At 46.2% G+C, this 14695-nt stretch overlaps 1 protein-coding gene across 1 annotated transcript; it reads left to right on the top strand.

Annotated features, from left to right (window-relative positions):
* The first annotated feature begins 3437 nt into the window (after positions 1–3437).
* LOC144479292 (cytolysin tenebrosin-B-like) lies at positions 3438–13789 on the top strand. Its single transcript, XM_078197975.1, has 3 exons — positions 3438–3555; positions 7153–7239; positions 12599–13789. Exons 2-3 carry the CDS (start codon positions 7154–7156, stop codon positions 13008–13010), a joined length of 498 nt encoding a protein of 165 aa, XP_078054101.1. The 5' UTR covers positions 3438–3555; position 7153; the 3' UTR covers positions 13011–13789.
* The last annotated feature ends 906 nt before the right edge of the window (positions 13790–14695 follow it).

The raw sequence follows: 14695 nt of genomic DNA, 5'->3' as shown, positions 1-14695 counted from the left end.
GGCTCTCTCACTTTTCTCGGGTGCTTTCCTCGGCGCAGCTCTTTCTCCGACTCTGCTGGGTGGAGCGATCCAGGGTCTTTTCCACCCCCGACCCTCCGTATTAAGCGTCCGAAACTCTTCACGTCTTCACCGACCGTGCACCTCTCTGGGCTGGGCAGCTGCTGTGTGTATGTTCACCACCACCTGCCCCCCCCCTCCCCCCTTAAGTCAACCTATGGTCCTGACAGGGGCTCCTCTAACTAATTGGGGTGCTCAATATAAAAACATGCTCACCCCCACTTCGGAATCTTGTCCTGCCGCCTGAAGCCAGTGACATCACTCTGCTCAGCAGCGCCAAATTGTAGACGGGGTTTCCTCTCGAGGCTGTGTATTGCTGAACTTAAGCTAATACAGAGACTCATGAAATGCAGTGGACTGATTGAAGACGTGACTTTATTTAACCAAACGATCGAATGGGAGAATGATATAAGGAAGCCCAGTACTCAAGGTATAGAATTCGGGCAGCCCAAGGTCACTCTGAAGAACAATGCCCCCGTGAATGCAATTATACATTTACCAGATCATATTGCCCAATAAACATTTATATAAATCAGTAACTCATTAACTCCAGCCAATAGCAATACACATCTTGACCTCATGGGATTTCATTGGTTATAAATTACAGATGTACACTCCTCCTGTTGCCTCAGGAGATGCTAGACATTTAAAATGCCTGTTGTTCCACTTGAAATTGGTCATGTTATATCAGGTTTAATATAATGTCTGTGTATCCTGTGGAGTTCAACCAATGATGGATTTGCTGCATCTTGCATGATATATGTTTTTAAATGAAAAATACCCTTATTCATATACAACTGTCTTCTATAGCTGCTGCCCTTGCCAGCAATTCCAAGATCATTCACTCTCAAGTCAATGTTGTATTAATGTTACTAAACCTATGGTTATGTGCTTTTATTAGCGGAGCTCAGGCCCAGTTTGTAACCTGCCTCTCCAGCCCAGCCAGAGCCAGAAATTCCCCAAGCCCATTGGCCCACGGCCCAGTAAAACTTACCCCCATTGGCCAGTAGGAAAAGAATCAACGAATACTCGACTCAGCCAAGAGTAAACTTTGGTGCCCCCCTCCTGTCTGGAGGTGATATTTATTCCCAGAGATGAACTCCTAATTTATTACTGTTTCACTGGGATACCAGTGAAAAGTATTGTTTCTTGAGAGCTATACAAACAAAACCTACCATTCGTAAAGTACATAACAGAGAAGGAAAGGAAGGGATGCGGAATATCGTGTTACAGTCACAGTTAAGGTGCAGAGAGAGATCAACTTAATATATAATGGGCGGAATTTTCCTGTAGCGGGCGGGACACAGACCATGTAAAGGTCTGTTGACCTCGGGCTGGATTTTCCGGTCTTGGGACGAGCTCGGCCAGAAAATCCTGCCCGATAAGTCCAAATCAAAAGTCTGATGGCAGCAGGGTTGAAGCTGTTCTTGAACCTCTATCCCTTCTGGAATGTTACCTGTTCGGGAGGGATTGGAGGGCCCGCTGCCACTCTGCAGGTGATCGGGTGGGAGGGAAGGAGGGGACTGCTCTGCATTGCGATCGTTGTGGGGGTTTGCGATGTCTCAGAGTTTGGACATCGCGCTCTGCCATAGATCCCTCTGCAGTTGCTATTGTGCATGTGCAAGTGCAGAGGTCTGTGTGTGCACATTAGCTCCCTCTGCAGGCTGGCTGGCCCTGCGTACTGCCTGCAGCAGCTAGAAATGGTCCGGACCATTTCACCGAGTGAAAACTTGCTGAAAATACGGATCTGCAACTCTCCCATTTTCATGCTTGCTGGACACTTAGAATCATTCTCGTAAAATTCTGCCCAAAGGCCCATAACCTCCTGTTTCCCCAGTGTAGCATTTGGAGAGATATGCCAATGATGCACCAGGGAATCCCTCTAGGAAGTTCCCACGTAAGGGTTTACCTGGCAATTGTCCAGAAACGCTAACCTCCTCTGGACAATTGCACTGGAAACCATCCGACAGAAGCGATTTAAATCACTAACTTTTGATGGTTCTGTCAGTTTTAGTCTGATAGTCACTCTTAATGAGTTAGGAGGAAAGAAAATCACTTCTAACTCCAGAGTAGCTATCCAAGCACGTTTTGTCCTATGTAACAGTTTCAGGCATCTGTTGAGGGTTCTGAGCATGTGCAGGTTTTAGAGGCTTTTCAGTCTGCGAGAGAGTGTTCTACAAGCAAAACCTGTTTTACTAGTGCTCCTGTTTTCATAGTTATTACTGCTATTACTGTTCCGCTGATTTACTGTTGTTAAACTTTGTTATTTATTCATGTAAAGAAAATTATTCTTTAAACAATACATTCGACTACCTTATTTGTGGTCACATTTCAACATATCTATTGCTTGTCTTTTGCCCCGTGGCATGCTCCATTAACTGTCTGTTGATTCTTACTGACAAGTAAACAGTGTCAAATTGACAAGAAGCTCTCAGACTTCCGCACAGGGCAGGCTGGCCAAGGATTCCCAAAGAGGCAGAAACAGATGGAGAAATGGAGCCTCGTTAATCACAAAGCACTTGGGCAGAATTGGGGGTGAAAAGTCAACACTTTTTAAGAGGCTCATCCATTACGTTTTTTTTATTCCTGGGACATGGGCATCGCTGGCTGGGCCAGCATTTATTCCCCATCCCTCGTTGCCTGAGGGTAGTTGAGAGCCAACCACATTGCTGTGGTTCTGGAGTCACATGTAGGCCAAACCAGGTAAGGACGGCAGATTTTCTTCCCTAAAGGACATTAGTGAACCGGATGGGTTTTTCAACAAATGATAATCGTTTCATGATCATCAGTAGATTCTTAATTCCAGATATTTTCTTTTTTATTGAATTCAAATTCCATCATCTGCCGTGGCGGGATTCGAACCCGGGTCCCCAGAACATTAGCTGAGTTTCAAGATTAATATTCCAGCAATAATACCACTGAGCCATCGCCTTCCCTGTACACATTGTCCAAGGTACATTTTGAACACGTCGGCTATTGCTCAGGAACGGTAGCCTGATTGGTTTGAAAATGAAGATAAGACCAAATTGTTGAGGCATTAGACAGATTTGCCGAATCTTACAGCTAAGAAACTGGCCATTTGACTCCACTATGTTTGTATTTATGGTCCCCATGAGCTTTCTGCCCTTCTACTTCCTCTTTCACGCATTTATCTAACTTCCCCTGAAAGTCCTCCATGGTTCTGAAAGAATTGGTCAACAGTGTGTTAATAGTTTTGTGCCCTTTTAGTAAAATGTTGGCTCAACAAATCTTCGCCCAGGTTGAGCATGTTTTATGTAAACTTGGTGCAATGTTCTGTGAATTGTCTCAATTGATCAGTTTCACTTTCTAGAATGTTGTGAAAATTCCAAGGGGGCGTGTTGCCTGCAATAGGGGGGGTCTCAGCAAATGCAATCGGAGTGTGGAAGCAGCCATCTTAGGACTTGAGAATTTTGGAGCTTTGTAATATTACAGCGACTTAGCAGTCTGCCTTCAACCAGATCTGCCTGTCAGGCTAAAGTGAGTCTGTTTTTCTTTATTATTGTCCTCTGTTTTTTCTTCTAAACAATCAGTGCAGCCCTTTTCTCCTGTGGATCTTTTCTAGCTTGTTTCCATCACCGTTTCACAATGCAGCTTTGTCTTTGCTTTTCCTGCACATCCACTCTCTCACGAGAGAGGGCTGCCTTGCAAAGCTGGCTCAGTCCAGAAGGAAATAGTAACTCTCTGCCAGAAACTGAGCCTGTGACGAGGGAGTGAATGGAAGGTGGAGCTTTCTGACACCCAGGACAGACAGCAGCCTGGTTGTGCTTTGGTCAAGTGTCAAATCCTGACAAACTGCCCTTCATGTTACAAGCAGAGTACCGTGGCAAACTTGAAAGTTATTTTTCTAATTAGACTGTGTTTTATACAGTGCTTTGATGCTGCGTGTTTGATATTCAGGGCCCCTTTTACAATGTGAAATGTGCCTGGATATTGAATCTGACCCTCATTATTACCCCGGTTAAAAGAAAAAATTAACTTGTGTTCACGTGGCTCCCTTTACAGCCTAAGGGCGGCACAATGGCACAGTGGTTAGCACTGCTGCCTCACAGTATCAGGGACCCGCATTCAATTCTGGCATCGGGTGACTGTGGAGTTTGCACATTCTCCCCGTGTCTGCGTGGGTTTCCTTCGGGTGCTCCGGTTTCTTCCCACAGTCCAAAGATATGCCGGTTAGGTGGATTGGCAATGCTACATTGTCATAGAATCATAGAATCCTACAGTGCAGAAAGAGGCCATTCAGCCCATCGAGTCTGCACCAACCACAATCCCACCCGGGCCCTATCCACATATCCCTACATATTTCCCCACTAACCCCTATAACCGATGCATCCCAGGACACTAAGGGGCAATTTAGAATGGCCAATCAACCTAGCCACACATCTTTGGACTGTGGGAGGAAACCGGAGCACCCGGAGGAAACCCACGCAGACACAGGGAGAATGTGCAAACTCCACACAGACAGTGACCCGAGCCGGGATTCGAACCCAGGTCCCTGGAGCTGTGAAGCAGCAGTGCTAACCACTGTGCTACCGTGCTGCCCACTGTGCTCCCTTAGCATCCCAAGATGTGTAGGATAGGGGGATTAGCAAGGGAAATACGGGGATAGGGCCTGGGGGGATGCTCTGTTGGAGAGTCAGTGTGGACTTGATGGGCAAAATGGTCTCCTTCTGCACTGTGGGGATTCTATGATTCTAAAAAGCAATTCACAGTCAATTAAATACTTCTGGAGTGTGGTTGCTGCTGTAATGTAGATAAAATGGGAGCCAATGTGAGCACAGTGAGAGACCTCAAACAACAATTAGATTATGATCAAATAGTCAGTTTTTAGTGAAGTTGGTTGAGGGATAAATATTGGCCGGTTGGGTTACCAACTCTGGCTGGACATATTCCAGGAGATATCATCACATGACCTCCTGTCTTCAACTGCCCCTCCCCCAGATTACTGCTATTGGTCAGCCAACATGTGCATCTTCATGGAACCCTACTTCTCAACAGGCAACCTTTCAGCAAATATCTGGAATTATTTGCTGATGACCATGAAACCATTGTCAATTGTCGGAAAAACCCATCTAGTTCACAAATGTCCTTTAGGGAAGGAAATCTGCCATTCTTACCTGGTCTGGCCTTCATGTGACTCCAGAGCCACAGTAATGTGGTTGACTCTCAACTGCCCTTGGGCAACGAGGGATGGGCAATAAATGCTGGCCAGCCAGCATGCATGTCCCATGAATGAAACAAAAATGAACCCCACAATGGGGTGTTCTAGCTGTTGCTGGCAAGGAGACCCAAAACAATCTCCAGGGTCCAAAGTGATAGCAGCGATCTCAACCCGGCTCTGGGGTACTCCAGCTTTACCGGAAACAGAACAGGGGCCCTGCAAATGTCCAGCTGCCATCAGCCCACGCACCCCCCCTCCCCTACCCTGTGTCCACCCCACAGACAAAAATTCCAGCTGTCTGCCAATCCCACCCACTCACTCACTCTAGATCCATTAACATTTCACATATTGTACGAGCGGCACGGTGGCACAGTGGTTAGCACTGCTGCTTCACAGCGCCAGGGACCTGGGTTCGGTTCCCGGCTTGAGTCACTGTCTGTGTGGAGTTCGCACATTCTCCTCGTGTCTGCATGGGTTTCCTCCGGGTGCTCCGGTTTCCTCCCACACTCCAAAGATGTGCAGGTTAGGTTGATTGGCCATGATAAATTGCCGCTTAGTGTCAGGGAGATTAGCAGGGTAAATACATGGGGTGACGGGGATAGGGTCTGGGTGGGTTGTCGGTGCAAGCTTGATGGGCCAAATGGCCTCTTTCTCCACTGTAGGGATTCTATGATTCTATATCCTACTAAAACCTCCCAGATTGCTTTCAACGGACACCTGGAGATAGATGCAGATTCCGGTAGATTCCTGGCCTCTCCAGGAAGGTTGGCATCTCCATGGTCCAGGTTATCAGGGAGAACTGCCCTGTCCATTTTTGAATCATGCCATGGTTTTCTTTATGCCCACCTGAGAGGGGCTTTGGCTTAAAACCTCAACCAAAAGACAGCACCTTGGACAGTGCAGCACTCCTTTAGTACTTCTACATCTGAGAAGAATTTCTAAACCAGAAAACCCCCCAGCTTATCCTTTTGCATTTTCTCTTTCTAGGCACAATGAGAAATACTCATGCATTCACAATTTAAATACTGGGAGGTCCATTCAAATGAAGATGCTTTGGCCCATTTGGTCTTCAGGGTTAAGAAAGACAACTCACTCCCACCTTCTCCAGGGTAACCAGGGATTGGCAAGAAATGGAGGCTTCAACAGCACCACCCATATCCCTGGAATGTTTTGTAAAAGGTCTTTCTCAAATACCAACTCTACTTCCATTATTGATGGAGAAAACATACACAGCTACCTTTCTGCAGGTTCCCTCCCTTACTGAATTGAATTAACATAGAACATAGAACAGTACAGCACAGAACAGGCCCTTCGGCCCACGATGTGGTGCCGAGCTTTATCTGAAACCAAGATCAAGCTAAATTAAGTTGGTTGGTTCTGAATCCATTGTCTATAACACTGTGCCAAAACTTGCAAATGCACAAATCATGCCTTTGATTTGATTTAATTTTATTTACTATTGTCACATGTACCGAGATACAGTGAAAAGTATTGTTTTGTGTGATATCCATACAAATCATACCATACATAGCTCGCAAAGTGTCTCCATGATCCGCTTCCACCTTGAAATGGTCAATCCGCATTGAGATCAGTAACACATGCCCATTCTCTCTCCACTGCCTGTAATAACAAGCCCCTAATCCATCCTTCTTGCCAATTCTAACTGGCCATACCAGAGAGTTGCTGTTACTTCTCAGTAAGTGAATTGTTGCAAGACCCTCACTGTGGATGACTGGGAATGTTATCAAATAGAGCTGTGTGTGTAATCAGCATCAAAACACATTGAAGCTTGTAAACTTGCCATCGGAACTTAATGAGAATGTCAGTGAAACATTGCCATTTATTAACGGCTAAAGCTGTGTTTGCATTTGTGAATTTGTTCTGTCGTATGAGTTTCTTTTGACCTGATCTTACAGAATGGCTGAACTTTCAGATGAATTTAACAGAAGTGTTCTTGTTGAAATCGATAACAACACGGAGAACAGATTCTTCACCTCCCCTGAGTAAGTATTCAAAGATGTGACCATGTGTTTCAGGAAAATGAGAGAGGCCCATGACTTTTCAACCCATCCCTTCCCTGAAGACACTGCTGTGTGTTTGGAAGATCAAACTGGGGAATCAACGTCCCAAACGTCCAAACTAATTTTTGTAATTGAAGTCATGCCCAGCACTGCGGTGGTGTTGTGCTGGAGTGTGAATGTGATGGGGTCAAATGTGCCAAGTGATGATAGAGTACCCTGCCGACACTCACATGAAAGAAAGGGTCACCAAAATCAGGTACCAAAGAAGGTAGACTTGAAAAAATGTCCAGACTACCAGGATGGAAAGGAGTAAAGTTTAGGGAGAAAATTGACTCTCGACAACATCAACTCTAATTCATAATTTTGAGGCACATTTGGAAAGCTGTGTCAGAATGGGGAAAACAGTTTAAGAAGTTGCAGCAGAACTTTAAGCCGGAGCTTTCTTGATGGCTTTGCTAATAGACACACCCTGTACCCTGGTGATATATTCTCACCTGTTTGCTGTTGGGGAAATTGGCTGCTTCATTTCTTACATTAAAACACCAACTTCAGAAATATTCCATTGGTGAAAAATTATCCGCAAGTTGTGAAAAAATCTTTTTCTTTTATAGAATTACATACTCCATACAATCCACAGCATGGAAACAGGTTTAATCTGCCCATTTGGTTCATAGAACCATAGAACCATAGAAAATTACAGCTCAGAAACAGGCCTTTTGGCCCTTCTTGTCTGTGCCGAACCATTTTTTGCCGAGTCCCACTGACCTGCACTTGGACCATATCCCTCCACACCCCTCTCATCCATGAACCCGTCCAAGTTTTTCTTAAATGTTAAAAGTGACCCCGCATTTACCACTTTATCCGGCAGCGCATTCCACACTCCCACCACTCTCTGCGTGAAGAAGCCCCCCCCTAATATTCCCTTTAAACTTTTCTCCTTTTACCCTTAACCCATGCCCTCTGGTTTTTTTCTCCCCTAGCCTCAACGGAAAAGGCCTGCTTGCATTCACTCTATCTATACCCATCAAAATCTTATACACCTCTATCAAATCTCCCCTCAATCTTCTACGCTCCAGGGAATAAAGTCTCAACCTATTCAATCTCTCTCTGTAACTCAGCTTCTCAAGTCCCGGCAACATCTATTGGTGTTTGAGTGCCACAAAGGCCTCTTCTCATCACTCTCCATAGCAACCTAGAAAATAGAAGCAGGAGTAGGCCATTCAGCCCTTCGAGCCTGCTCTGCTATTCATTATGATCATGGCTGATCATCCAACTCAGTAATCTGTTCCCACTCTCCCCATATCTTTTGGCCTCTTTAACTCCAAGAGCTATTTCTAAATCCTTCTCGAAAATAAACAATTTTTGGCCTTCACAACTTTCTGTGATAATGAATTCCACAGGCTCACCACTCTCTGGGTGAAGAAATTTCTCCTCATCTCTGTCCTAAATGGTCTATCCCGTATCCTGAGACTGTGACCCCTAGTTCTGATTCCCCTACCATCGGAAACACCCTTCTTGTATCTACCCTGTCTGATCCTATTGGAATTTTATTAGTTTCTATGAGATACCCCTCATTCTTCTAAACTCCAGCAAATATAATCCTGACTCTTTCAATCTCTCCTCAAACATCAGTCCCACCATCCCAGGGATCAGCCTGATAAACCTTTGCTGCACTCCCTCTATAACAAGGACATCCTTCCACAGATAAGGAGACCAAAACTGTACACAATATTCCTGGTGTGGCCTCACAAGGACCTTGCATAATTACAAAGAACAGTACAGCACAGGAACTGGCCCTTCGGCCCACCGAGTCTGTGCCGACACAGATGCCTCTCTAATCTAATATTTTCTTGTCTCTACGTGGTCCATATCCCTCTATTCCCTGTCTATTCATATATCTATCCAGATGCCTCTTGAACATTGTTATAGAATCTGCTTCCTCTGGCAACGCATTCCAGGCATTCATGACCCTCTATGCAAAAACTTGCTGCTTAGATCTCTTTTAAACCTTCCCCCTCTTACTTTCAACCTATGCCTCCAAGTATTTGACACTTCAACCCTGGGAAAAGGACTCTGACTATCCACTCTACCCAAGCCTGTCATAATCTTGTAAACCTCTATTAGGTCCCCCCTCATCCTCCGATGCTCCAATGAAAACAATCCAAGTTTGTTCAACCTTTCTTCATAGTCCAGGCAACATCCTGGTAAATCTCTTCTGCAACCTTTCCAATGCATCAAAATCCTCCCAGTGGTGTGATGACCAGAATTGTACACAATACTCCAAATGTAGCCTAACCAAAGTTTTATACAGCTGCAACATGATTTTCCAATTCCTATACTCACTGATGAAGGTCCACAGGTGAAGGCCAGCATGCCAGACACCTTCTTGACTACCTTGTCCACCTGAGTTGCCACCTTCAGGAAACTGCGGATCTGCACGCCTAGATCCCTCTGTATGTTAATATTTCTATGGGCTCTACCATTTACTGTATACTTTCCTTCTGCACTCGAACTTCCAATTCGCATCACCTCACATTTGTCCGTGTTAAATTCCATCTGCCATCTTTCAGCCCAGGTCTCCAGCCGATTTATACCTTGCTGTATCCTCTGACAATCCTCCTCACTATCCACTACTCCCCCAATTTTCGTATCATCTGCAAGTTTACTGATCAGACCACCTACATTTCCCTCCAGATCATTTATATATATTACAAACAACAGAGGCCCCAGTACTGATCCTTGTGGAACACCACTTGTCATAGACCTCCAGTTAGAAAAGTACCCTTCCACTGCTGATCTCTGCTTTCGATGCTCCAGGGAGGAATTGCAGCAACACATTCCTGTTCCTGTACTCAAATCCTCTCGCTTTGAAGGCCAACATACTATTGTCTTCTTTATTGCCTGCTGAACCTGCTTGCTTACTTTGAGTGACTGGTGTACAAGTACACCTGATTCTCATTGCACACTCCCCTCGTTCAATCTATAGCCATTCAGATAATAATCTGTTTTCCTGTTTTTTGCTACCAAAGTAGATAACCTCATATTTATCCACATTATACCCTAACACAGCAGCGCAACTTTCTACTCGTTTCTTCCTAATGTGTTTAACTATATTCCTCTTAAGTGCATCCAGGCTTTCACAATCCACACATATATGTTACAACATCATTTTAGATCTTCATCCTGGTGAGTGCTTTGCAAACGTAGTCTATCCTATAAATTTTCTGTGAGTTGCTTTGAACATTGGAAATCATACCGAGCAACTTCACAGGTGTGGAATCAGGCGCAAATTGGCACAGAGTGGAAATACCAGGAGGAGATGACTAAAAGCTTGGAGAGAGCGGTGGAAAATTCTAGAGCTCAGGCCCAGATGGCTGAAGGCTCGGTCACCAATGCCAGGTTGAAGGGAATGAGTCATCATTATATCCCTGTAGCTTCTCTCTGGAAGTCTGGGGCTATCAGCTTAGTGTGTGGTTGAGTGAGACTCACAACGACAGTCTGTCCAGCCTCTTCATGTTGAGAATGGTGAGTTTGCAGCACAGCACTGCATCAAGAATCATTAACAAATCATTAACGTTGCAAAGGCTATGGACAATGACAACGTTCCAACATAGTATTGAAGACTTGTGCTCCAGAACTAGCCACATCCTAGCCGAGCTGTCCCAGTACAGTGACAACACTGACGTCTACCTGGCAATGCGGAAAATTGCCCAGATACGTCCTGTATACAAAAGCAGGACAAATCCAACCCAGCCAATTACTGCCCCATCAGTCTATTCATTCCCTTCGACCTGGCATTGGTGACCGAGCCTTCAGCCATCTGGGCCTGAGCTCTAGAATTTTCCACCGCTCTCTCCAAGCTTTTAGTCTTGACAATCAATAAAGTGGTAGAAGGGGTCATCAACAGTGCTATCAAGCAGCATAAATAACTGTGACACTCAGTTTGGGTTCTGCCATGGCCACTCAGCTCCTGACCTCATTACAGCCTTGGATCACATATGAACAAATGAGCTGAACTCAAGATGTGAGGTGAGAGTGACTGCCCTTGGCATCAAGGCCTTATTTGACCAAGAGTGGCATCAAGGAGCAAAACTGGAGTCAATGGGAATCAGGGTGAAAATCTCTCCACTGGTTAGAATCATATTTGGCAGAACGAAGGATGGGTGTGGTGGTTGGAGGTTAGTCATCTCAGTATTGGGATATCACTGCAGGAGTTCCTTGGGATAATATCCTAGGCCCAACCATCTTCAACTGCTTCATCAGTGAGCTTCCTTCCATCATAAGATCAGAAGTGGGGATGTTTGCTGATGACTGCACAATGTTCAGCACCATTCGCGACTCCTCAGATATTGAAGCAGTCCATGCCCATATGCAGCATGACCTGAACTCCCCACTATCAACATCCTAGGGTTACTATTCACTAGAAACAGAACTGGATGAGCCATATTACTGCAATGGCTACAAGAGCGGGTCAGAAGTTGGAAATTCTATTGAGAGTAACTCACCTCATGTCACCCCAAAACCTGTCCATCATGTACAAGACATACATCAGGAGTGTGATGGAATATTCTCCACTTGTTCGGATGTGTGTAGCTCCAACAACACTCAAGATACTTGACACTATCCAGGACAAAGCAACCCGTTTCATTAGCACCTCATCTACCCCTTTCAACATCCACTCCCTCCGCTGTCAACGCACAGTGGCAGCAGTGTGTATCATCTACAAGATGTACTGCAACAAATCACCAAAGCTTTTCTGATAGCACCTTCCAAACCTGTGACCTCTACCACATAGAAGACAAGGACAGCAGATACATGGGAACACCACCCCTCCAAACCACTCACCAGTCGGACTTGGAAATATATCACCGTTCCTTTACTGTCTCTGGGTCAAAATCCTGGAACTCCCTTCCTAACAGCATTGTCTGTCAACCCACAGCACATGGACTGCAGCGATTCAAGAATGCAGCTCACCACCACCTTCTCAAGGGCAACTAGGGACGGACAATAAATGCTGGCTGAACCAGCAACGCCCACTTTCCGTGAAAGAATAAAAACATTCTCAAAAATGAAATACTTGACTCTGTAAATTAAATTAACAAAATTATTGTTTCAGATAAACAAGACTGACTATTTGATCTGAGTGCACTGAGGTTAATATTGTACAACATCATTTGCTGGCTGGTTTTTATCGATAGTTTTGGTTATTTTTGATGTACCATTGACTTCCTAGTCAGGTGTTCTTTAGAAATGAATCCTCCTCGAGCTAGAATTCTAAGGGTGTGATTTCAGGACGTTGGATAAATCCTTCCTTAATACTCGACATGTATTTTTTATACAGGACTTACATTTACAGCGGTTATACATACAGTTTACCAACACCCCTGATCAACCCTGGGCGGAAAGGAGATGCTCTGTTTGTTAGGACCTCGGGAACCGCTCGGGGCAGTGTTGGGGTGCTGACCTACACGTTCGACCGTCACCAATTCTCGCTGCTGTTCTCCAATCCCTACGATTACAACTTGTACTCCACGTTTTGGGCCTTATACATCCCTATTGTACCTGAGCTGACAGATGAAAATCTCTACTACAAGATGTATTATGAACTTGCACCATCAGAATTCTTTTCTAAAATATCATTGGCCTCGGGATCGGGAGAAATTTTTGTCAGTGGAGGGAATGTAGTTATTGCGGCCACAGCAAAAGCATCGGGCAACAGCTCCATCAGCCTGGCTATCAGAGATGCTTATTGAGTTGATCAAGACTGAACTGGATCCTTCAGCAATTTGTTTGTCGCAATCTATCTCCTCTAGCAGTGATGGAGTTCCACATACCTATTTACAATTCATACCTTTTTAATAGATCTGACAAATATTGGGCAGAATTTTCCCATCCTGCCTGCCACAGGAATCGTAGTGGGTGAAGACAGACTATGCAAAGGTCCGTTGGCCTCGGGCAGGATTTTCCAGTCTTGCGCGAGCACAGCTGGAAAACCTCACCAATTGTCTGGCATTAGAATATATTTAGCTCCTGGAAAAGCATCACTAAGAAACTTCAGCATAAAGCCAGTCAATTTTCATTTATCTTCTGATTGAAACATTTGTGTGAACCCGATGGGGGCGATTCTTACAAAAAAATTCGAAGTGCTGAATTCGTGGGAAAGATGATGTAAATCACGATTGTTTTTTCAGTGGGAGTTCAGGCTCGAATCTCCCACATTCTGTGCAATGCAGAGGTCACAATCGTGAATATTATTAAAACCTCGGGGGTGGGGGGGGGCCTATTCACACCGGAGTCTGACAGTCCCGGAACACTGCACATGCGCAGTGGCCCCGAACTGTCAGCCTGCTGGCCAGCCCGATCGCTGGCCAGCCCGGGACCCCATCAGTGCTGCCCATCCACCCCCAACAGGGCCCGATCGCGGCCCCCACGACCATTCCCCTCCCACCCCGGAGCGCCCAGATCTCCAACACCCCACACCCCAGTGACAATCCCCCCCATCTCTGCACCCTGGCAGACCCCATCCACCCCCTCCCCGGGAGGCAGGCCTCCCCCCACCCTGGCAAACCCCACCCCCCCCCCCCCTCCCCACCCCCACGAGAGGCAAACTTCCCCTCGGCAGACGACCACCAGCCCATCCCGATCACTGGCCTCCCTCCTGTCCTGACCGGATCTAAATGACAGATTGGCAGCGGGAGCCCCCCACCCCCATTGAATGCCCCTAGGCCCCGCCCCTAGGCCCTGCCCATATGCCCTGTCCCATGCCCTGCGGGCTGTGCCAAGATGCCCCCCAGGCATGGGCACTTTGCCCCTTGGGCAGTATCACAGGGCAGAGACTGGCACTGCCAGGGTGCCCATGCAAAAGGGGCACCACCACCCCCACCGTCTGTCCCCGGGGAGGCCCGATTGCCCTCCCCTTCACTCCAGTGGGGGCTCCCACTAGTGCTCCGAAAGTGGGGTACTACTCTAAACCCTGCCAGACTGAAACTGCACTGGCGGGGGGAGAGATGCTATCGCGTCCGGAGACTTCAGTCCCGGGCCCGATAATCACATGCAAGTAACATTTAAATTAGATTTAAAGTACTTACCCGGTCTTCCCGCCATTTTCCTGCGTGGTCCCAACTGCTCCTGATTTCCGGAGGTGGGAGACGTGCATGCGTCAGCAATGCATGGGCGAATCCCGCGAATCAGCGCACGCACGCATCTCCCAACCGAACCCGCCAAACAATTAGCAGGTCGGAATGGGAGAATCACCCCCATGGAGTTTGTGGAGATGAAAGTTATTCAGATTAGAAGGTAGGGAAGGAGGTCTTTGGATCATTGAAACAGTTTCACTGATTGTGTGAACGCTGTATTCATTTTGCTGGAATGTCGATCTGACTCTGCTAGCTCGTGTGTTTTAAAGCTCTCAGTATTTCCATGTGTTGTTGGGTTTCAC

The sequence above is a fragment of the Mustelus asterias genome, chromosome 25 (assembly GCF_964213995.1).
Source record: "Mustelus asterias chromosome 25, sMusAst1.hap1.1, whole genome shotgun sequence".
Classification (NCBI taxonomy): domain Eukaryota; kingdom Metazoa; phylum Chordata; class Chondrichthyes; order Carcharhiniformes; family Triakidae; genus Mustelus; species Mustelus asterias.
Note: the sequence above shows the minus strand (reverse complement) of the source record. Positions and strands in the feature narration are given on the sequence as shown.

Excerpts from the sequence above, each read along its gene's own strand:
- LOC144479292 (XM_078197975.1), top strand. The coding sequence starts at position 7,154 with ATGGCTGAACTTTCAGATGAATTTAACAGAAGTGTTCTTGTTGAAATC. Across the intron at positions 7,240-12,598 it reads AGATTCTTCACCTCCCCTGA|GACTTACATTTACAGCGGTT; the intron begins GTAAGTATTCAA and ends TTTTTTATACAG.